Below are 24,649 nucleotides of genomic sequence, written 5' to 3'. Positions count from 1 at the left end.
CACTTCCGCTGTACCAACCTGCTTCACTTTCAAGTTGCGCTCCTCTCCTTCTCCTTGTCCTTCCTGTGAGAAGGTTTTGAAAGGTGCACAGCCTGAAATGAAGACATCTGGGGGGAGGGGGGCGGGGGGGGGGGGGGAGTCTCGTTTTTTCATTGCTCAAAAAAAGAAAAAAAAAAAGGGGGGAGTGGGGGGTGGCGGTGGGGGTCGCTGCCAACCAGTCTGTAATAATTCATCTCAGAGTGTATTTAAGACCAGTTTCAAGGCGTATTTATTTTGCTAAGCAATCGTTTAGTTATGTTACAGTCTCACTCTCACTGTCTGTCTCTGTCTCCCTCTGTCTGTTTGTCTGTCTGTCTCTGACTCTGTCAGTGGATGGTTGTGTATTAGTGTGCGGTGTTAGTGCACGAACTGTGTGAGTGGAGTGTGATGGAGTCTGTACAGTACACCATCTGAGCAGTGTTACGAAACATATGTGCTGCATAAAAACGATCGATTATCATTATTGTTGTTGTTGTTGTTGTTGTTATCATTATTATCATTAGTAGTAGAAGTCAAAGTAACAGTAGTAGTAGTAGTATCATCATCATCATCATCGTGATGCACCGATCAAAATGAAGGAAAGTGATAATTGTCGCCGCATGCTCTAACTTGAGTTCCCTTCTGTCAGTGTGCAATCCAGGTTACTACGGAGAGAACTGCACTCTGCCCTGTCCCTGTCACTGCAGTCCTCAAGGTTGCTACATGAACGACGGACAGTGTATCAGTAAGTGTCTCCTTCATATGACCCATCGCTGCACTTCAATGATGAACTGTTTCATAAAATGTGAGCTGCTATCTATCTATCTATCTATCATAGCAGTATCTGTCTATCTAGCTATCTAGCTGTCTGTCTGTCTGTCTGTCTGTCTGTCTGTCTGTCTGTCTATCTACATATGGTTATCCCGCTCTTGTGTCTTACTGGAAACTATGTTTAGCATCATGTAAGCTGTACATGGATAGGCAATACATACATGAATTATTCTTCTGGTACTTCTTATTATTTCTAAAACACATTATTATTGTCATTGTTATTATTATTATTGGTGTTGGTGTTGTTGTTGTTGTCATCATCATCATCATCATCATCATTATTATTATCATTATAGTTCTTATTACTATTATCACAATCTTCTTCTTCTTCTTTCCGTTACACGACCAACATCGACTTGCCGATGACTCTGTCGTGGTTCATGCATGCTGGGTATTTTCGTGTCTCCATAACCCACCGATCACTGACATGGGTTACAAGATCTTTAACGTGCGTATTTGATCTACTGCGTGCTTATACACACGAAGGGGGTTCAGGCACTAGCAGGTCTGCACATATGTTGACCTGAGAGAACGGAAAAATCTCCACCCTTTACCCACCAGGCGCCGTTACCGTGATTCGAACCCGGGACCCTCAGATTGAAAGTCCAACGCTTTAACCATTCGGCTATTGCAATCTTTATCGCTATTATTATTATTGACGTTGTTGTTATTGTTATGGTTGTTGCAGTAGTTGTTGATTCCTAGGAATCCAGTGTAAGGCACAGTGTCTACGACAAGAAGCGTGGCTGTTCCTCTGTCCCTGTTCCTGACTTGATCGCAGGCTGTCAGTCTCACTGTTCTGCACACTTCCGCTGTGCAGTGACAGCTTCGTGGCGTTGGAGAGGGGAGAGTTACCGCACGTGTGTGGTGTACTCGCCTCACTGACGTCAGGTTATTGTCTCCCTTTTCTTTCTCTTCCAGACTGTGAGAGCGGTACGTACGGCGCTGACTGCCAGAAGAAGTGTGGACCGTGTAAGGACGGGGCGGCGTGTGACAGAGAGACTGGACACTGTGAGCAGTGTGACCCCGGCTGGCTCCCTCCCTCTTGTCGGACACGTCAGGCCCACGGTACTTCTGCCCCGCTGTACTTCTGCCCCGCTGTTCGTCCTTTTGCTCTCCCTCCCTCCCTGATACTTCTGCCCGCTGTTCCTCCTTTTGCTCTCCCTCCCTGATACTTCTGCCCCGCTGTTCGTCCTTTTGCTCTCCCTCCCTCCCTGATACTTCTGCCCGCTGTTCCTCCTTTTGCTCTCCCTCCCTGATACTTCTGCCCGCTGTTCCTCCTTTTGCTCTCCCTCCCTGATACTTCTGTCCCGCTGTTCCTCCTTTTGCTCTCCCTCCCTGATACTTCTGCCCCGCTGTTCCTCCTTTTGCTCTCCCTCCCTGATACTTCTGACCCGCTGTTCCTCCTTTTGCTCTCCCTCCCTGATACTTCTGCCCCGCTGTTCCTCCTTTTGCTCTCCCTCCCTGATACTTCTGCCCCGCTGTTCCTCCTTTTGCTCTCCCTCCCTGATACTTCTGACCCGCTGTTCCTCCTTTTGCTCTCCCTCCCTGATACTTCTGTCCCGCTGTTCCTCCTTTTGCTCTCCCTCCCTGATACTTCTGCCCCGCTGTTCCTCCTTTTGTCCCCCCTCCCTCCCTGATACTTCTGCCCGCTGTTCCTCCTTTTGCTCTCCCTCCCTGATACTTCAGCCCGCTGTTCCTCCTTTTGCTCTCCCTCCCTGATACTTCTGCCCCGCTGTTCCTCCTTTTGCTCTCCCTCCCTCCCTGATACTTCTGACCCGCTGTTCCTCCTTTTGCTCTCCCTCCCTCCCTGATACTTCTGCCCCGCTGTTCCTCCTTTTGTTCCCCCTCCCCCCCTGATACTTCTGACCCGCTGTTCCTGCTTTTGCTCTCCCTCCCTGATACTTCTGCCCCGCTGTTCCTCCTTTTGAGGGGTGGTGGGTGATAGGAGGGGGAGAGTGATAGGAGGGGGAGGGTGGTGGGTGATGGAGGGGAGGGTGGTAGGTGATAGGAGGGTGGTGGGTGATGGAGGGGGAGGGTGGTGGGTGATAGGAGGGTGGTGGGTGGTGGGGGATAGGAGGGTGGTGGGTGAAAGGAGGGTGGTGGGTGATGGAGGGGGAGGGTGGTGGGTGATAGGAGGGAGAGGGTGGTGGGTGATAGGAGGGTGGTGGGTGAAAGGAGGGTGGTGGGTGATGGAGGGTGAGGGTGGTGAGTGATAGGAAGGGGAGGGTTGGTGGGTGATAGGAGGGTGAGGGTGGTGGGTGATAGGAGGTGGAGGGTGGTGGGTGATAGGAGGTGGAGGGTGGTGAGTGATAGGAGAGGGAGGGTGGTGGGTGATGGAGTCTGTACAGTACACCATCTGAGCAGTGTTACGAAACATATGTGCTGCATAAAAACGATCGATTATCATTATTGTTGTTGTTGTTGTTGTTGTTATCATTATTATCATTAGTAGTAGAAGTCAAAGTAACAGTAGTAGTAGTAGTATCATCATCATCATCATCGTGATGCACCGATCAAAATGAAGGAAAGTGATAATTGTCGCCGCATGCTCTAACTTGAGTTCCCTTCTGTCAGTGTGCAATCCAGGTTACTACGGAGAGAACTGCACTCTGTCCTGCCCCAGTCACTGCAGTCCTCAAGGTTGCTACATGAACGACGGACAGTGTATCAGTAAGTGTCTCCTTCATATGACGCATCGCTGCACTTCAATGATGAACTGTTTCATAAAATGTGAGCTGCTATCTATCTATCTATCTATCATAGCAGTATCTGTCTATCTAGCTATCTAGCTGTCTGTCTGTCTGTCTGTCTGTCTGTCTGTCTGTCTGTCTATCTACATATGGTTATCCCGCTCTTGTGTCTTACTGGAAACTATGTTTAGCATCATGTAAGCTGTACATGGATAGGCAATACATACATGAATTATTCTTCTGGTACTTCTTATTATTTCTAAAACACATTATTATTGTCATTGTTATTATTATTATTATTATTATTGGTGTTGGTGTTGTTGTTGTTGTCATCATCATCATCATCATCATTATTATTATCATTATAGTTATCATTATTATCATCATTTTTCTTATTACTATTATCACAATCTTCTTCTTCTTCTTTCCGTTACACGACCAACATCGACTTGCCGATGACTCTGTCGTGGTTCATGCATGCTGGGTATTTTCGTGTCTCCATAACCCACCGATCACTGACATGGGTTACAGGATCTTTAACGTGCGTATTTGATCTACTGCGTGCTTATACACACGAAGGGGGTTCAGGCACTAGCAGGTCTGCACATATGTTGACCTGGGAGAACGGAAAAATCTCCACCCTTTACCCACCAGGCGCCGTTACCGTGATTCGAACCCGGGACCCTCAGATTGAAAGTCCAACGCTTTAACCACTCGGCTATTGCAATCTTTATCGTTATTATTATTATTGACGTTGTTGTTATTGTTATGGTTGTTGCAGTAGTTGTTGATTCCTAGGAATCCAGTGTAAGGCACAGTGTCTACGACAAGAAGCGTGGCTGTTCCTCTGTTCCTGTTCCTGACTTGATCGCAGGCTGTCAGTCTCACTGTTCTGCACACTTCCGCTGTGCAGTGACAGCTTCGTGGCGTTGGAGAGGGGAGAGTTACCGCACGTGTGTGGTGTACTCGCCTCACTGACGTCAGGTTATTGTCTCCCTTTTCTTTCTCTTCCAGACTGTGAGAGCGGTACGTACGGCGCTGACTGCCAGAAGAAGTGTGGACCGTGTAAGGACGGGGCGGCGTGTGACAGAGAGACTGGACACTGTGAGCAGTGTGACCCCGGCTGGCTCCCTCCCTCTTGTCGGACACGTCAGGCCCACGGTACTTCTGCCCCGCTGTACTTCTGCCCCGCTGTTCGTCCTTTTGCTCTCCCCCCCTCCCTGATACTTCTGCCCCGCTGTTCCTCCTTTTGTCTCCCCTCCCTCCCTGATACTTCTGCCCCGCTGTTCCTCCTTTTGTTCCCCCTCCCTCATACTTCTGCCCCGCTGTTCCTCCTTTTGTCTCCCCTCCCTCCCTGATACTTCTGCCCGCTGTTCCTCCTTTTGTTCCCCCTCCCTCCCTGATACTTCTGCCCGCTGTTCCTCCTTTTGCTCTCCCTCCCTGATACTTCTGCCCCGCTGTTCCTCCTTTTGCCCTCCCTCCCTGATACTTCTGCCCGCTGTTCCTCCTTTTGTTCCCCCTCCCTCCCTGATACTTCTGCCCCGCTGTTCCTCCTTTTGCTCTCCCTCCCTCCCTGATACTTCTGACCCGCTATTCCTCCTTTTGCTCTCCCTCCCTCCCTGATACTTCTGCCCCGCTGTTCCTCCTTTTGTTCCCCCTCCCTCCCTGATACTTCTGCCCGCTGTTCCTCCTTTTGCTCTCCCTCCCTCCCTGATACTTCTGCCCCGCTGTTCCTCCTTTTGCCCTCCCTCCCTGATACTTCTGCCCGCTGTTCCTCCTTTTGTTCCCCCTCCCTCCCTGATACTTCTGCCCCGCTGTTCCTCCTTTTGCTCTCCCTCCCTCCCTGATACTTCTGACCCGCTATTCCTCCTTTTGCTCTCCCTCCCTCCCTGATACTTCTGCCCCGCTGTTCCTCCTTTTGCTCTCCCTCCCTGATACTTCTGACCCGCTGTTTCTCCTTTTGCTCTCCCTCCCTGATACTTCTGCCCCGCTGTTCCTCCTTTTGCTCTCCCTCCCTGATACTTCTGACCCGCTGTTCCTCCTTTTGCTCTCCCTCCCTGATACTTCTGCCCCGCTGTTCCTCCTTTTGCTCTCCCTCCCTGATACTTCTGCCCCGCTGTTCCTCCTTTTGAGGGGTGGTGGGTGATAGGAGGGGGAGAGTGATAGGAGGGGGAGGGTGTGGGTGATGGAGGGGAGGGTGGTAGGTGATAGGAGGGTGGTGGGTGATGGAGGGGGAGGGTGGTGGGTGATAGGAGGGTGGTGGGTGGTGGGGGATAGGAGGGTGGTGGGTGAAAGGAGGGTGGTGGGTGATGGAGGGGAGGGTGGTGGGTGAAAGGAGGGTGGTGGGTGATGGAGGGTGAGGGTGGTGAGTGATAGGAAGGGGAGGGTTGGTGGGTGATAGGAGGGTGAGGGTGGTGGGTGATATGAGGGTGGTGGGTGAAAGGAGGGTGGTGGTGATGGAGGGTGAGGGTGGAGAGGAGGGAGGGTGGTGGGTGATAGGAGGGTGAGGGTGGTGGGTGATAGGAGGTGGAGGGTGGTGGGTGATAGGAGGTGGAGGGTGGTGAGTGATAGGAGAGGGGAGGGTGGTGGGTGATGGAGGTAGTATGAGCAGTGTTGCGTGGGTGATAAAAAGGATGGATTAGGTTGTTGTGGGTGATATGGTAGGTGAGGGAGGGATGAGTTGTGATGAGATGAGGGGAGGGTGGTGGGTGGGGGGGGGGGTGCGATGCTATGAGGCGGTGGAGTGGTCGGTATAGGAGAGAATGATGCCGTCTGCTGATCAGGAGGGTATGAGGGGTGTGAAGTGTATAGGACAGTGCTGAAGGATGGTGGTTGATAGGAGGGAGAGGGTGTGGTGGTGATAGTAGTGGTGTGTGGTGATAGGACCCGCCCCCCCCCCCGCCCGCCCCCCCCCTACCCCCCGCGACTTGGTGGTTGCGTGTTTAGGATGCGTGATAGGTGTGGTGTTGTGTTTGGAGGGTGGTGGCTGATTGGGCGAGTCTCTTTGTTCCCTCCTGATGGATGCGCGTTGGCGTGATTGGAGGGGGGCTCCTGGTATGTGAGTGTTTCGTGGTTCTCTCCCTGATAGGGGTCCTTTGGGTGTTCCCTGATGGATTGGGGTAGTTTTGGTTCCGTCGTGATGGATGGACGTGTGTCGGTTGGGTTGCTCACGGGAGAGGGTCTCGGTGCTCTCCTCGATAGGTGTGTGGCGTGGGTTGATGTTTGAAGGGGGTGGTGGGTGATAGGAGGGGGAGAGTGATAGGAGGGGGAGGGTGGTGGGTGATGGAGGGGAGGGTGGTAGGTGATAGGAGGGTGGGGGTAATGGAGGGGGAGGGTGGTGGGTGATAGGAGGGAGAGGGTGGTGGGTGATAGGAGGGTGGTGGGTGGTGAGTGATAGGAGGTGGAGGGTGGTGGGTGATAGGAGGAGGAGGGTGGTGAGTGATGGAGGGGGAGGGTTGTGGGTGATGGAGGTGGAGGGTGGTGGGTGATAGGAGGGAGAGGGTGGTGGGTGATAGGAGGGGGAGGGTGGTGGGTGATGGAGGTGGAGGGTGGTGGGTGATGGAGGGGGAGGGTGGTGGGTGATAGGAGGTGGAGGGTGGTGGGTGATAGGAAGGGGAGGGTGGTGGGTGATGGAGGGGGAGGGTGGTAGGTGATAGGAGGTGGAGGGTGGTGGGTGATAGGAAGGGGAGGGTGGTGGGTGATGGAGGGGGAGGGTGGTGGGTGATGGAGGGGGAGGGTGGTGGGTGATGGAGGGGGAGGGTGGTGGGTGATGGAGGGGGTGGGTGGTGGGTGATAGGAGGGTGGTGGGTGATAGGAGGGAGAGGGTGGTGGGTGATAGGAGGGGGAGGATGGTGGGTGATAGGAGGGAGAGGGTGGTGGGTGATAGGAGGGTGGTGGGTGATAGGAGGGAGAGGGTGGTGGGTGATAGGAGGGAGAGGGTGGTGGGTGATAGGAGGGTGGTGGGTGATGGAGGGGGAGGGTGGTGGGTGATAGGAGGGAGAGGGTGGTGGGTGATAGGAGGGGGAGGGTGGTGGGTGATGGAGGTGGAGGGTGGTGGGTGATAGGAGGGGGAGGGTGGTAGGTGATGGAGGGGGAGGGTGGTGGGTGATGGAGGGGGAGGGTGGTGGGTGATAGGAGGGAGAGGGTGGTGGGTGATAGGAGGGTGGTGGGTGATGGGTGAAAGGAGGGTGGTGGGTGATGGAGGGGTAGGGTGGTGGAGGGGGAGGGTGGTGCGTTATAGGAGGGGTAGGGTGGTGGAGGGGGAGGGTGGTGGGTAATAGGAGGAGGAGGGTGGTGGAGGGGTAAGGTAGTGGATGGGTAGGGTGGAGGGTGGTGGAGGGGGAGGGTGGTGCGTGATAGGAGGGAGAGGGTGGTGGGTGATAGGAGGGGGAGAGTGGTGGGTGATGGAGGTGGAGGGTGGTGGGTGATAGGAGGTGGAGGGTGGTGGGTGATGGAGGGGGAGGGTGGTGGGTGATAGGAGGTGGAGGGTGGTGGGTGATAGGAAGGGGAGGGTGGTGGGTGATAGGAGGTGGAGGGTGGTGGGTGATGGAGGGGGAGGGTGGTGGGTGATAGGAGGTGGAGAGTGGTGGGTGATGGAGGGGGAGGGTGGTGGGTGATAGGAGGTGGAGGGTGGTGGGTGATAGGAAGGGGAGGGTGGTGGGTGATAGGAGGTGGAGGGTGGTGGGTGATGGAGGGGGAGGGTGGTGGGTGATAGGAGGTGGAGAGTGGTGGGTGATGGAGGGGGAGGGTGGTGGGTGATAGGAGGGGGAGGGTGGTGGGTGATAGGAGGGTGAGGGTGGTGGGTGATAGGAGGGAGAGGGTGGTGGGTGATGGAGGGGGAGGGTGGTGGGTGATAGGAGGGAGAGGGTGGTGGGTGATGGAGGGGGTGGGTGGTGGGTGATAGGAGGGTGGTGGGTGATAGGAGGGAGAGGGTGGTGGGTGATAGGAGGGGGATGGTGGTGGGTGATAGGAGGGAGAGGGTGGTGGGTGATGGAGTTGGAGGGTGGTGGGTGATAGGAGGGAGAGGGTGGTGGGTGATAGGAGGGGGAGGGTGGTGGGTGATAGGAGGGAGAGGGTGGTGGGTGATAGGAGGGAGAGGGTGGTGGGTGATAGGAGGGTGGTGGGTGATAGGAGGGAGAGGGTGGTGGGTGATAGGAGGGTGGTGGGTGATAGGAGGGAGAGGGTGGTGGGTGATAGGAGGGAGAGGGTGGTGGGTGATGGAGGGGGAGGGTGGTGGGTGATGGAGGGGGAGGGTGGTGGGTGATAGGAGGGTGGTGGGTGATGGGTGAAAGGAGGGTGGTGGGTGATGGAGGGTGATGGAGGGGGAGGGTGGTGGGTGATGGAGGGGGAGGGTGGTGGGTGATGGAGGGGGAGGGTGGTGGGTGATAGGAGGGAGAGGGTGGTGGGTGATAGGAGGGAGAGGGTGGTGGGTGATAGGAGGGTGGTGGGTGATGGGTGAAAGGAGGGTGGTGGGTGATGGAGGGGGAGGGTGGTGGGTGATAGGAGGGAGAGGGTGGTGGGTTATAGGAGGGGTAGGGTGGTGGAGGGGGAGGGTGGTGGGTGATAGGAGGAGGAGGGTGGTGGACGGGTAAGGTAGTGGATGGGTAGGGTGGAGGGTGGTGGAGGGGGAGGGTGGTGGGTGATAAGAGGGCGAGGGTGGTGGAGGGGTAGGGTGGAGGGTGGTGGAGGGGGAGGGTGGTGGGTGATAGGAGGGGGAGGGTGGTGGGTGATAGGAGGGGGAGGGTGGTGGGTGATAATAAGCGGAGGGTGGTGGAGGGGGAGGATGGTGGAGGGGTAGGATGGAGGGTGGTGGAGGGGTAGGGTGATAGCAGGGGGAGGGTGGTGGAGGGGTAGGGTGATAGCAGGGGGAGGGTGGTGGGTGATAGGAGGGGGATGGTGGTGGGTGATAGGAGGGAGAGGGTGGTGGGTGATGGAGTTGGACGGTGGTGGGTGATAGGAGGGAGAGGGTGGTGGGTGATAGGAGGGTGAGGGTGGTGGGTGATAGGAGGGAGAGGGTGGGTGATAGGAGGGAGAGGGTGGTGGGTGATAGGAGGGTGGTGGGTGATAGGAGGGAGAGGGTGGTGGGTGATAGGAGGGTGGTGGGTGATAGGAGGGAGAGGGTGGTGGGTGATAGGAGGGGGAGGGTGGTGGGTGATAGGAGGGAGAGGGTGGTGGGTGATAGGAGGGTGGTGGGTGATGGGTGAAAGGAGGGTGGTGGGTGATGGAGGGTGATGGAGGGGGAGGGTGGTGGGTGATGGAGGGGGAGGGTGGTGGGTGATGGAGGGGGAGGGTGGTGGGTGATAGGAGGGAGAGGGTGGTGGGTGATAGTAGGGTGGTGGTTGATGGAGGGGTAGGGTGGTGGAGGGGGAGGGTGGTGGGTTATAGGAGGGGTAGGGTGGTGGAGGGGGAGGGTGGTGGGTGATAGGAGGAGGAGGGTGGTGGAGGGGTAAGGTAGTGGATGGGTAGGGTGGAGGGTGGTGGAGGGGGAGGGTGGTGGGTGATAAGAGGGCGAGGGTGGTGGAGGGGTAGGGTGGAGGGTGGTGGAGGGGGAGGGTGGTGGGTGATAGGAGGGGGAGGGTGGTGGGTGATAGGAGGGGGAGGGTGGTGGGTGATAATAAGCGGAGGGTGGTGGAAGGGGAGGATGGTGGAGGGGTAGGATGGAGGGTGGTGGAGGGGTAGGGTGATAGCAGGGGGAGGGTGGTGGAGGGGTAGGGTGATAGCAGGGGGAGGGTGGTGGAGGGGTAGGGTGATAGCAGGGGGAGGGTGGTAGCAGGGGGAGGGTGGTGGGTGATAGGAGGGGGATGGTGGTGGGTGATAGGAGGGAGAGGGTGGTGGGTGATAGGAGGGGGAGGGTGGTGGGTGATAGGAGGGATAGGGTGGTGGGTGATAGGAGGGAGAGGGTGGTGGGTGATAGGAGGGTGGTGGGTGATAGGAGGGAGAGGGTGGTGGGTGATAGGAGGGTGGTGGGTGATAGGAGGGAGAGGGTGGTGGGTGATAGGAGGGAGAGGGTGGTGGGTGATGGAGGGGGAGGGTGGTGGGTGATAGGAGGGAGAGGGTGGTGGGTGATAGGAGGGTGGTGGGTGATGGGTGAAAGGAGGGTGGTGGGTGATGGAGGGTGATGGAGGGGGAGGGTGGTGGGTGATGGAGGGGGAGGGTGGTGGGTGATGGAGGGGGAGGGTGGTGGGTGATGGAGGGAGAGGGTGGTGGGTGATAGGAGGGTGGTGGGTGATGGGTGAAAGGAGGGTGGTGGGTGATGGAGGGGTAGGGTGGTGGAGGGGGAGGGTGGTGGGTTATAGGAGGGGTAGGGTGGTGGAGGGGGAGGGTGGTGGGTGATAGGAGGAGGAGGGTGGTGGAGGGGTAAGGTAGTGGATGGGTAGGGTGGAGGGTGGTGGAGGGGGAGGGTGGTGGGTGATAAGAGGGCGAGGGTGGTGGAGGGGTAGGGTGGAGGGTGGTGGAGGGGGAGGGTGGTGGGTGATAGGAGGGGGAGGGTGGTGGGTGATAGGAGGGGGAGGGTGGTGGGTGATAGGAGGGGGAGGGTGGTGGGTGATAATAAGCGGAGGGTGGTGGAGGGGGAGGATGGTGGAGGGGTAGGATGGAGGGTGGTGGAGGGGTAGGGTGATAGCAGGGGGAGCGTGGTGGAGGGGTAGGGTGATAGCAGGGGGAGGGTGGTGGAGGGGTAGGGTGATAGCAGGGGGAGGGTGGTGGAGGGGAAGGGTGGTGGAGGGGTAGGGTGATAGCAGGGGGAGGGTGGTGGGTGATAGGAGGGGGAGGCTGGTGGAGGGGCAGGGTGATAGCAGGGGGAGGGTGGTGGAGGGGGAGGGTGGTGGCCGAATGGTTGTTGTTTTGTTGTTTGTTCATTTCCGTGCTTTTACAGTCAGAGATTCCATGGAACAACTCTGATTTGGAAGTGTGTGCGAAATCGGTTTTTAATTTTTGTTATTTGCTCAAAGGAGGCCAAAAAGTCATTTTAGCTGTAAATAAGATTATTACATTTGCAAAGGTTGCCTAGCTATACTTTTGGAGTTATAAGACATTTGTGTTTTCTCAACTTTTATGTGACATTGTTGTGTATTTGGAAATGTTTGTTCTGGGCACGAAAAGATTATTTTGCAGTAATCCTCCATACTCCAATAGGAGTGAAAGGATAATTGAAACTTGAAACTTGAAACTTGCGTCCATAGCCACCTGTAACAGTGGTTGATTCTCAGCCACAACATGCGCTGGAAGACTGGTACACAAGCTCAGGAGGATGTGTTTATACGTTGACTCATGATGCAGGACAGGTTCATTCGTTGTTTTGGCATAATACCTGGTACCGGAGAGGTTCAGTAATTGTTTTGGTACGTTTCGCAATACAGTATATGTTTAGTAATTGTTTTCTTTTGGTATGCTACAGGATATGTTGGTCAGTTGTTTTGGTATGATGCATCTACACGGGTTGTTTCAGTATGCTTCTCTACGTATGGCATGTTCAGTGATTTGTTTGGGTATGCTACTTTATGCAGGATATGTTCAGTGATTTGTTTGGGTATGCTACTTTATGCAGGATATGTTCAGTGATTTGTTTGGGTATGCTACTTTATGCAGGATATGTTCAGCGATTTGTTTGGGTATGCTACTTTATGCAGGATATGTTCAGTGATTTGTTTGGGTATGCTACTTTATGCAGGATATGTTCAGTGATTTGTTTGGGTATGCTACTTTATGCAGGATATGTTCAGTGATTTGATTGGGTATGCTACTTTATGCAGGATATGTTCAGTGATTTGTTTGGGTATGCTACTTTATGCAGGATATGTTCAGCGATTTGTTTGGGTATGCTACTTTATGCAGGATATGTTCAGTGATTTGTTTGGGTATGCTACTTTATGCAGGATATGTTCAGCGATTTGTTTGGGTATGCTACTTTATGCAGGATATGTTCAGTGATTTGTTTGGGTATGCTACTTTATGCAGGATATGTTCAGCGATTTGTTTGGGTATGCTACTTTATGCAGGATATGTTCAGTGATTTGTTTGGGTATGCTACTTTATGCAGGATATGTTCAGTGATTTGTTTGGGTATGCTACTTTATGCAGGATATGTTCAGTGATTTGTTTGGGTATGCTACTTTATGCAGGATATGTTCAGTGATTTGATTGGGTATGCTACTTTATGCAGGATATGTTCAGTGATTTGTTTGGGTATGCTACTTTATGCAGGATATGTTCAGTGATTTGTTTGGGTATGCTACTTTATGCAGGATATGTTCAGTGATTTGTTTGGGTATGCTACTTTATGCAGGATATGTTCAGTGATTTGTTTGGGGGTGCTACTCTATACAGGATATGTTCAGCGATTTGTTTGGGTATGCTACTTTATGCAGCAATTGTTTTGCTATGCCTTTGGGCGAAAGTAAGACAGGTGCATATTTACTGTTGCGTGGATCCAACGACTGGAGTACTATTCTAATAACATACTCAACTGATGCCATCCGGCAGCTGTACCTAAATCATTACGAGTATAGTCATCATCGTCGTCCAGGAATGAGGATGATTACGTCGATCCTCAGCAATAAACATTAAAAACGATGAGGTTTGTAGGTAGGCATGCATGCTGCTTGCTTTTTTGTTTGCTTTCGTTTTTAAACGCAGTTATATATATCGAGTAGGCCGAATAGGACAAGTGCCAAAAATAATCCAGGTGATGTGACCTCACAGGCCATGCACCCGACAACAGTCCAGTGCAGTGGTACGCGACGGTGGGCGTTCTGTCGGCATTGCTGGCAGCTGCCTTGACGTGGGCTGTCGTAGCAACGTACAGGTATGTTGGTTTGTAGGTGCAACGTTCAGGTGTGTTGGTTTGTTGGTGCAATGTTCAGGTGTGTTGGTTTGTTGGTGCAATGTTCAGGTGTGTTTGGTTTGTTGGTGCAATGTTCAGGTGTGTTTGGTTGTTGGTGCAATGTACAGGTATGTTGGTTTGTTGGTGCAATGTTCAGGTGTGTTTGGTTTGTTGGTGCAACGTACAGGTATGTTGGTTTGTTGGTGCAATGTTCAGGTATGTTGGTTTGTTGGTGCAATGTTCAGGTGTGTTTGGTTTGTTGGTGCAATGTTCAGGTATGTTGGTTTGTGGAACATATGTTGGTTTGTTGGTGCAATGTTCAGGTATGTTGGTTTGTTGGTGCAATGTTCAGGTATGTTGGTTTGTTGGTGCAATGTTCAGGTATGTTGGTTTGTTGGTGCAATGGTCAGGTATGTTGGTTTGTTGGTGCAGTGTTCAGGTATGTTGGTTTGTTGGTGCAATGTTCAGGTGTGTTGGTTTGTTGGTGCAATGTTCAGGTGTGTTGGTTTGTTGGTGCAACGTTCAGGTGTGTTTGGTTGTTGGAGCAATGTTCAGGTGTGTTGGTTTGTTTGTGCAATGTACAGGTATGTTGGTTTGTTGGTGCAATATTCAGGTGTGTTGTTTTGTTGGTACAATGTTCAGGTGTGTTGGTTTGTTTGTGCAATGTACAGGTATGTTGGTTTGTTGGTGCAATATTCAGGTGTGTTGTTTTGTTGGTACAACGTTCAGGTGTGTTGGTTTGTTGGTGCAACGTTCAGGTGTGTTGGTTTGTTGGTGCAATGTTCAGGTGTGTTGGTTTGTTGGTGCAAAGTACAGGTATGCTGGTTTGTTGGTGCAATGTTCAGGTGTGTTTGGTTGTTGGTGCAATGTTCAGGTGTGTTGGTTTGTTGGTGCAATGTTCAGGTATGTTGGTTTGTTGGTGCAATGTTCAGGTGTGTTGGTTTGTTGGTGCAAAGTACAGGTATGCTGGTTTGTTGGTGCAATGTTCAGGTATGTTGGTTTGTTGGTGCAATGTTCAGGTATGTTGGTTTGTTGGTGCAAAGTACAGGTATGCTGGTTTGTTGGTGCAAAGTACAGGTATGCTGGTTTGTTGGTGCAAAGTACAGGTATGCTGGTTTGTTGGTGCAAAGTACAGGTATGCTGGTTTGTTGGTGCAGTGTTCAGGTGTGTTTGGCTGTTGGTGCAATGTACAGGTGTGTTTGGCTGTTGGTGCAACGTTCAGGTGTGTTTGGTTGTTGGTGCAATGTTCAGGTGTGTTTGGTTGTTGGTGCAATGTTCAGGTGTGTTTGGTTGTTGGTGCAGTGTTCAGGTGTGTTTGTGTTCCGTCCGCATTGCAGATGTAAGCGAGTGACTTCCATTTCCAACGGCTCAGATCTGTTGTTTGGTGTGTGTTGGCAGGTCACGGAAGCGAACCCAAGCCCCCGGGACAAGAAAGGAGGGCACAGTGGGCAGGGAACAGCCTGGTCAGAATGTGCTGTCTGTGTGACTGTCCGCTAGCACAGAGTGCTGACAATAGTGTCTGTGTGACTGTCCGCTAGCACAGAGTGCTGACAATAGTGTCTGTGTGACTGTCCGCTAGCACAGAGTGCTGACAATAGTGTCTGTGTGACTGTCCGCTAGCACAGAGTGCTGACAATAGTGTCTGTGTGACTGTCCGCTAGAACAGAGTGCTGACAATAGTGTCTGTGTGACTGTGCACAGAGTGCTGACAATAGTGTCTGTGTGACTGTGCACAGAGTGCTGACAATAGTGTCTGTGTGACTGTGCACAGAGTGCTGACAATAGTGTCTGTGTGACTGTGCACAGAGTGCTGACAATAGTGTCTGTGTGACTGTCCCCTAGCACAGTGTGCTGACATAGCCTGGCTTTGTACTGCGTCTTCAACACTGCTGCCTCGTCTGTCTGACTAACTCTGTGTGTGTGTGTGTGTGTGTGTGTGTGTGTGTGTGTGTCCTTTTATCTATCTATCTATCTAAGAATCAGAGCTCACATGCGTGTGCCTGGATGATGCCAGCTCAGAGCGAGAGAGAGAGAGAGAGAGAGAGAGAGAGAGAGAGGTGGTACCGACACTGACACTGGTGTTGTTAACGTTTTGAGTCTTTCCTGTTTCAAGCAGTCTTCTCTCAACTTGGTGATATCAAGTAGATCAAACGACAGCAACAACCAGTCAACAATCACGAGTCTTCAAACTGGGACAGACAGACACACAGACAAATATTAAGGTCGACAGACTCATCGACAGATATTCAGGTCGACAGACACACAGACAGATATTCAGGTCGACAGACTCACAGACAGATATTCAGGTCGACAGACTCACCGACAGATATTCAGGTCGACAGACACACAGACAGATATTCAGGTCGACAGACACACAGACAGATATTCAGGTCGACAGACTCACCGACAGATATTCAGGTCGACAGACTCACAGACAGATATTCAGGTCGACAGACACACAGACAGATATTCAGGTCGACAGACACACAGACAGATATTCAGGTCGACAGACACACAGACAGATAATCAGGTCGACAGACTCACAGACAGATATTCAGGTCGACAGACACACAGACAGATAATCAGGTCGACAGACACACAGACAGATAATCAGGTCGACAGACTCACAGACAGATATTCAGGTCGACAGACTCACAGACAGATAATCAGGTCGACAGACACACAGACAGATATTCAGGTCGACAGACACACAGACAGATAATCAGGTCGACAGACACACAGACAGATATTCAGGTCGACAGACTCAACGACAGATAATCAGGTCGACAGACACACAGACAGATATTCAGGTCGACAGACACACCGACAGATATTCAGGTCGACAGACACACAGACAGATAATCAGGTCGACAGACACACAGACAGATAATCAGGTCGACAGACTCAACGACAGATATTCAGGTCGACAGACACACAGACAGATAATCAGGTCGACAGACACACAGACAGATAATCAGGTCGACAGACTCAACGACAGATATTCAGGTCGACAGACACACAGACAGATATTCAGGTCGACAGACTCACCGACAGATATTCAGGTCGACAGACTCACAGACAGATAATCAGGTCGACAGACACACAGACAGATATTCAGGTCGACAGACACACAGACAGATATTCAGGTCGACAGACACACAGACAGATAATCAGGTCGACAGACACACCGACAGATATTCAGGTCGACAGACTCACAGACAGATATTCAGGTCGACAGACACACAGACAGATAATCAGGTCGACAGACTCAACGACAGATATTCAGGTCGACAGACACACAGACAGATATTCAGGTCGACAGACACACAGACAGATATTCAGGTCGACAGACTCACCGACAGATATTCAGGTCGACAGACACACAGACAGATATTCAGGTCGACAGACACACAGACAGATAATCAGGTCGACAGACACACAGACAGATATTCAGGTCGACAGACACACAGACAGATAATCAGGTCGACAGACACACAGACAGATATTCAGGTCGACAGACACACAGACAGATAATCAGGTCGACAGACACACAGACAGATAATCAGGTCGACAGACTCACAGACAGATATTCAGGTCGACAGACACACAGACAGATATTCAGGTCGACAGACACACAGACAGATAATCAGGTCGACAGACTCAACGACAGATATTCAGGTCGACAGACACACAGACAGATATTCAGGTCGACAGACTCACCGACAGATATTCAGGTCGACAGACACACAGACAGATATTCAGGTCGACAGACACACAGACAGATAATCAGGTCGACAGACACACAGACAGATATTCAGGTCGACAGACACACAGACAGATAATCAGGTCGACAGACACACAGACAGATATTCAGGTCGACAGACACACAGACAGATAATCAGGTCGACAGACACACAGACAGATATTCAGGTCGACAGACTCACAGACAGATAATCAGGTCGACAGACACACAGACAGATATTCAGGTCGACAGACACACAGACAGATAATCAGGTCGACAGACACACAGACAGATATTCAGGTCGACAAACAGGGAAAACTGTGTCTGCAAGAGAAAGGCAATCATGGCGTTACAAACACCTTGGTGTTACGGTGTTACAATCATGGCGTTACAAACACCTTGGTGTTATGGTGTTACAATCATGGCGTTACAAACACCTTGGTGTTATGGTGTTACAATCATGGCGTTACAAACACCTTGGTGTTATGGTGTTACAATCACTGTGTTACAAACACCTTGGTGTTATGGTGTTACAATCATGGTGTTACAATCACCTTGGTGTTACGGTGTTACAATCACGGTGTTACAAACACCTTGGTGTTATGGTGTTACAATCACGGTGTTACAAACACCTTGGTGTTATGGTGTTACAATCATGGCGTTACAAACACCTTGGTGTTATGGTGTTACAATCACTGTGTTACAAACACCTTGGTGTTGTGGTGTTACAATCACTGTGTTACAAACACCTTGGTGTTATGGTGTTACAATCACTGTGTTACAAACACCTTGGTGTTATGGTGTTACAATCATGGCGTTACAAACACCTTGGTGTTATGGTGTTACAATCATGGTGTTACAAACACCTTGGTGTTATGGTGTTACAATCACTGTGTTACAAACACCTTGGTGTTATGGTGTTACAAACACCTTGGTGTTACGGTGTTACAATCACTGTGTTACAAACACCTTGGTGTTATGGTGTTACAATCATGGTGTTACAAACACCTTGGTGTTATGGTGTTACAATCACTGTGTTACAAACACCTTGGTGTTATGGTGTTACAATCACTGTGTTACAATCACCTTGGTGTTATGGTGTTACAATCACTGTGTTACAAACACCTTGGTGTTATGGTGTTACAATCATGGCGTTACAAACACCTTGGTGTTACGGTGTTACAATCACTGTGTTACAAACACCTTGGTGTTATGGTGTTACAATCATGGTGTTACAAACACCTTGGTGTTACGGTGTTACAATCATGGTGTTACAAACACCTTGGTGTTATGGTGTTACAATCACGGTGTTACAAACACCTTGGTGTTATGGTGTTACAATCATGGTGTTACAAACACCTTGGTGTTATGGTGTTACAATCACGGTGTTACAAACACCTTGGTGTTATGGTGTTACAATCATGGCGTTACAAACACCTTGGTGTTATGGTGTTACAATCATGGTGTTACAAACACCTTGGTGTTATGGTGTTACAATCATGGTGTTACAAACACCTTGGTGTTACGGTGTTACAAATAAAGGCTGTTCAAAACGATCGCTGAAGATCACACAAGAAGATCAGGCACGCGCTGACAGTTGTCATCTGTTTTCTCATCTGTTCTTTTCTCTCGTCAGATGCCGGCCCAAAGGATGTCCCCACGTCAAGCCCCCAGGCCACGGAAGCAGACGGTGTCTATGACAACCAGTTGGAGCTCACAGAGGCCACAGGAGCAGCCTCCACGTCTCACGAGCACGGTCAGAGTTCGTGTGAACGCCCACAGCTAAACATCTATGACAAATCCGCGGTTTACGGAAACACCACAGACGACCCTCAACCGTATGCGACAATGCAGTCATCCACTGACGATCTGTATGAAATCTGTGAGTAGGTAAACGGGTGGAACCGCTATGAAAATGAAAACCTTTTGCCGAAACGTTTACTTATACACATGTTGGGTTGGTTAGCTTTCTGGTCGAAACAGAATGTCAAATGAAGGTGTGAAGATGATAAATTCACGAAAGAAACCTTCTGCTATTTATTTGCGCAGAAATACCTGATGTACACGGTTGATGTTGATCCATCTGATGATTGAACATATCAGTGTCAGGGTGGATAGGTGGGTGGAAGGGCAGGGTAGGTACAGGCGAGTGAACAAGAAGTCCTGTTTGGCAGGTGTGACAGCAGCACTGGACATGGGGCTTTGTGTCGGGGTCAGAGAGGATAAAGAGGGGAAGGGGCTGGCAAGAGTTATGAAGAAATGCTCGGATATCATCGTCCAGCAGTGAAAGGTCCAGTGTAACCCCACCCCCACCCACCCGCCTGAAAAAACAGTTGGTTTGGTTTCTTTGTAAATAATAATGTTTGGTGTGTTTAGTTTAAACGTTTTATTGCTGTCCATTTTATCTGTTATTTGATTTTCACTTTCATCATTGTCAATTTTCAAATGCATTCTTGGATGATCAGTGGAGTCTGAGTCAAGAATAGGTCCTCTTTTTTATCGGTTGTCGGTATTTTGATTATACACATCTGCATGCTCTATCTTTTTTTTACTTCAAAGTTCTGAATGATGCGTTCCGTTTATTTTGCTTGAGCGTGAAAAAAAACAAAAACTGTTAAAATCCTTTTTAAACATCACGTCAGAATGTTGTTGTCCTGATAGTTTTACATAAATCTGTGGTAGTGTTTTCTTTGGAATGGCTGGGTGGCTGGGTGGCTGGGTGGTTTCCAACGTTCAGCTGCCTGAGTGTTATCTGGCACGTGCTTCCGTGTGTGAGGGGGGGGGGGGGGGTGCGGGTGCAGAGGAGTATTGATGGGGAGGCGGGGAGTGAGAAACGAAATATAAAACGCCTTGAGGAGTGTTTCTGGAGAAACGCACTATACAAATGTCCATTATTATTATCATTAATGTATCATAATGGGAAGTGTCATAATTTCATTTATTTTCGCAGTGTTATGCAGACTGCATACCAGCACCTGTGTATATCTGTGCATGACATGTGTGTCCATATGGATGTCTCTCTGGTCGGATCAGTTGTCAGGAAACCCAACCGTTATGAGACACACGGGAATAAACAAAAAGGGGTTTTGAACACACACACACACACACACACACACACACACACACACACACACACACACACACATTAGAAAGGACGATAGAAAACTAATACCCGGCGATGTTTTTTTGTACTGCTCGTGGATAATCAGCTGAAAAGAGAGTAGTGAAACGAACAGGTGATGTATTTCATTTATTCATTTTCATTTATTTATCGTTGTTGATGTCATCTTTTTTTTTCCTTTTTTTTTTTAATGGGGGGTGGGGGTGGGGGGCTTTTCCCCCTACAAGTTAAAAAGCGACTTTGCTAAAAACAGACCTACATTATGAAAATGAGTAAATAAAAAAAGTCAACGTATTATTTTCCCAGTAGACAATAAAAAGACTGTGCAAAAAATGACATGGGTGACACACATTTGTAAGCCAAATCTATTTGTGCATTTGAACCAGTTTGCCGTCAAGCAGGCCGTTAACAAGGGAGGTAACTCTAAACCGTCCTGTTTTTACGCCGAGCAAACGTCAGAGTCGTTCACTGCTTAGCTAAAAACAAACAGAACAAACACAAACACACACACACACACACACACACACACACACACACACACAGACACGATCTTCATGTCTTAGTCAATACTAGTGTTAGTGTCGTGTATAATGAAGGACAGAAAGATATCTCGGAAGGAGATGTGTTAGCAAAGGTGAACAAACCCTGTGGTGTGGGCCTTTGCAACAAACATCTGCCTGTTGGCTGCTGGAATCTGTTTCATTTATCAGGCACATAAGTTTAACTGTTGGTCTCACAAAAATGTACATACCTAAGTCTTTTTATTTTTTATTTTTTATTTTTTAAGTTCCTTAATGTCGTAAATGATTTTTTTTTTACTTTGATGTTTTACGTTTTACTTGGTTTTTTATGTACATTGTGTAGTATGTGTTTTTGAAATGGTTTTTGTCTTTTTCGTTCTGATTAAGTACTTACATTGTTTGCTTCTGTTTGAATTCTTTCTGATTTTTGTTCTAATTATGTTTTACCTGTGTTTGATTTTGTTTCACTTATTTGTCATGTTCCCTCCCCAACTCCCGCCCCCTAAGCCCCCCACCCCCACCCCACACACACCTCCCCTGATTGAACTTTTAACATTATTTGAGTTTTTGAAATCCTTTCTGGTGTTTTTTCTGAATGAAGTTTTAATATTATTTGGTTTTGTTAATTCATTTCTGATGATTTTATTTTCTAATTGAGGTTTTCACTTTGTTCAGTCGTACTTTCCTCGGGCGCTTTAGTTGACGCTGTATTGTTTTGGCTACTACTCAACACACATAAAAATTATACGCGTGCACATACATTTCGTTAGCGCGCGCGCGCACACACACACACACACACACACACACACACACACACACACACACACACACACACACAACCATTTAGGCAAGTGAAGTGCGACACGTCTCGTGTCATTACGTTCGTCTTTTTTTTGTTCGCGTAATTATGAACTTAGCCTTGATTGCTGGAACACTCGACTTATATTTGCAAATCTTGTTATATGTTTTCAACGGTTCAAAATGCAAAGAATAAATGTGCTTTTTGTTAGAATAACGAAAATTTACGAGGAAAAAAAGTGTATTCGCTTATGTTAAGACAAGTTGGTTTGTTTGTTTTTTCGAATCAAAAACGTGATTGCTGTCAGTGTGAAGTCTGTTCTATAAATCCTTTGTTTACAGATCGAAAATTGATATACTATGTACATAAGAAAGTACAGACAATGATGATGATGATATGAGTACTTATATAGCGCCTATCCTCGGTCGGAGACCAAGTTCTAAGCGCTTTACAAACTCAGGGTCATTTTTGCACAACAGGCTGTTTACCTGGTTAGAGCCGACTGACTGCTGCCATTGAGCGCTGATTATGTGTCTCCTTGACTTACTTTGACTTATTCCTCTTGATTCCGTGGGGAACATAGGGCCGCAACAACACTCCTCCAACGCACCCGGCTCTGGCTGGTCCTCTTCAGTTCGGCCCACGTCATTCCGGTCGCCCTTGTCTCTGCCTCAATGCTTCTCCGCCAGGTCTGCTTCGGACGGCCAACTTTCCTTTTCCCCTGTGGGTTCCAGTCAAGAGCCTGTCTTGTGATGTTTGTTGCAGGCTTGCGTAGTGTATGGCCTATCCATCCCCATTTCCGTTTCTTGATTTCCGTCTCCAGTGGGGCCTGTTTTGTCATGTTCCAAAGTTCTTCATTGGAGACAACCTCTGGCCATCTGATGTTCAGGATGTTTCTTAGACATCTGTTGGTGAATGTCTGAAGCTTGTGGGTGCTGGTCTTTGTCACTCTCCACGTCTCTGAGCCATAGAGTAGAACCGACTTCACGTTGGTGTTAAAAATCCGGATCTTGTTGCGGATTGAGAGGGCTGTCGATCTCCAGATTGGTCGAAGGGTGTTGAAGGCGTGTCTTGCTTTGTTGATACGGCTCTTGATGTCTTCGTCCGTCCCCCCGTCTTTGCTGACAACACTGCCTAAGTAGACAAACTTGTCAACCTCCTTGATGTTCTCTTGGTGTAGTTGCACTGGATCTTGCTTCTTGTTGTTGACCCTCATGACCTCTGTTTTCCCAATGTTGATTTGGAGTCCAGTCTTCTCAGCTTCTTCTGCCACACGACATAGTTTCTCCTGCGCATCTTGCTGCCTGTGGGAGAGAAGACTTATGTCATCTGCGAAGTCTAGGTCCTCCAGCTGTTTAGTGAAAGTCCACTGGATGCCTGTCCTCCGATCTGCTGTAGACTGCCTCATGACCCAGTCAACCACCATCAGGAAAATGGTCGGTGAGAGCAAACAACCCTGACGGACGCCGGTTTGCACACTGAGAGGTTCCGTCAGTTTCCCGTCGTGGATCACTTGACAGGTGGCGTCTTCGTACATTTGCTGGATGATGGTTACAAACTTTGGTGGAAATCCATAGTGGTACGTCAGTCTCCAGATGACATCTCGGTCGACACTGTCAAAAGCTTTTTGAAAGTCGACGAAGACTGTGTACAGGGGGGTCTGCCACTCCAGGGACTGCTCGATGATGATGCGCATGGTTGCGATGTGATCCGTGCACGAGCGATCTTGTCGGAAGCCTGCTTGTTCGTCCCGAAGTGTCTTGTCCAAAGCGTTCTTCAGTCTCTCAAGGATGATTCTGCTCAGTACCTTGCCCGGAATAGACAACAGCATGATTCCCCGCCAGCTGTTGCAGGATGAAAGGTCCCCTTTCTTTGGCAGCTTTACAAGATGATTATGTGTCTCCGGGTGGTCTGAATAGTGGCAATTCCGTATCAACATAATGTAGGCTAAACATTTACTGTACATATTAATTCAACGATGATATTAAAAAGCTTAGTCTCGTAGTGAGCGAACGTTTGCTGCTCTTTTCTGCACACATTGGCTATATTTCATAGTTATTCCAAAACAAACTTATCAGCTTCGTGACCCTGTTTGAGATCTTTTTTATGGATGAGTGCACTGCTTGCTTTCCTTTGTTTATTCTGCTTTTGTGTACAAAGAACTTCGCTATCAATAAAACGAGACACATCCATCAGTTTTTGGTTTGTTATCATGGTTGAGATCAAGTCTACTACAATTAAACACTTTTCATTTTAAACAAACACTTTCCAAAACATTGTACATGATTACACTACCATGAACAATGTAGAATTGTGTCTTTTTTTATATATCTTTACAACACTTACACTCCCGTGTCCGTCAGAAGCGAATAATTGTCACAAGAATACGATGATTAAGTTTCAACTGGAAGCATTTGATCTGATCTCTTGGATCCTTGTACTGAAAAATAATCTTTTCATTTTTTAACAATATAACATATTATATGAATATATAAAATATATGAACAGCCACTCTTCCCAGTAGTGTAATGTGTAATGATAGTCAGTCGTGTCCGACTAACACCATCAGAACAACAGAGGAGGCAACTGCTGTCCCAACTATCTGGGCTTGAATTTGATTATGGTGGAGAGTGTCTTGCCCACGTTACATCCCCACTCTCTCGGCCAAGAGGGTTCCAGGACAGACAGCGTTGGGATGGTTCCGAAAGGCCAGCTAGCCTCCCAAGGCTGCAGCACTAAGAGTCAGTGCAATCTTGCCTTCTGGTTTGAGTCGTAGTCCTTCACAAAAGACAAAGCTGTAAATGACTCCCCATTGTAATGGAGAAGCCATTGATCACACAGATCTCACTTTGCTGTTAACATAAGCTGTGCATTGGGTCAACATACAGCTTTTCATTCAAACATCAGTTGGTTTTGTTTTCATTCAACTTGTCTGTTGCATACTGCCAGACAATGTAGGTCATTACTAAAGCAGGGCCACAGTATTTTATGTTGTGGATTTTAAGACATGGGCAGTTAACGCCGTGCACTGGGAACAGGAGGGGGAGGGTGGTGGTCAGTTAACGCTGTGCACTGGGAACAGGAGGGGGGGGGGAGGGTGGTGG

General features: G+C 49.5%; 1 protein-coding gene across 4 annotated transcripts in view; it reads left to right on the top strand.

The window, feature by feature from the left end:
* The window catches only part of LOC143290594 (uncharacterized), a 36,324-nt gene extending 14,740 nt beyond the window's left edge, over positions 1-21,584 (top strand). For 2 of the 4 annotated variants that reach the window (XM_076600177.1, XM_076600181.1), the window contains exons 4-10: positions 668-763; positions 1,771-1,917; positions 3,427-3,522; positions 4,557-4,703; positions 13,242-13,344; positions 14,761-14,825; positions 18,741-21,584. In XM_076600177.1, the coding sequence (XP_076456292.1) occupies positions 668-763; positions 1,771-1,917; positions 3,427-3,522; positions 4,557-4,703; positions 13,242-13,344; positions 14,761-14,825; positions 18,741-18,994 (908 nt within the window). In that variant the 3' untranslated portion in view covers positions 18,995-21,584. The remainder of the gene's footprint in view (positions 1-667; positions 764-1,770; positions 1,918-3,426; positions 3,523-4,556; positions 4,704-13,241; positions 13,345-14,760; positions 14,826-18,740) is intronic. The other 2 variants (XM_076600178.1, XM_076600180.1) reach the window with 2 other exon arrangements.
* The last annotated feature ends 3,065 nt before the right edge of the window (positions 21,585-24,649 follow it).

The sequence above is a fragment of the Babylonia areolata genome, chromosome 15, assembly GCF_041734735.1.
Source record: "Babylonia areolata isolate BAREFJ2019XMU chromosome 15, ASM4173473v1, whole genome shotgun sequence".
Taxonomy (NCBI): domain Eukaryota; kingdom Metazoa; phylum Mollusca; class Gastropoda; order Neogastropoda; family Buccinidae; genus Babylonia; species Babylonia areolata.
The sequence above is the reverse complement of the archived record's forward strand: the minus strand, read 5'-3'. Positions and strand labels throughout refer to the sequence as shown.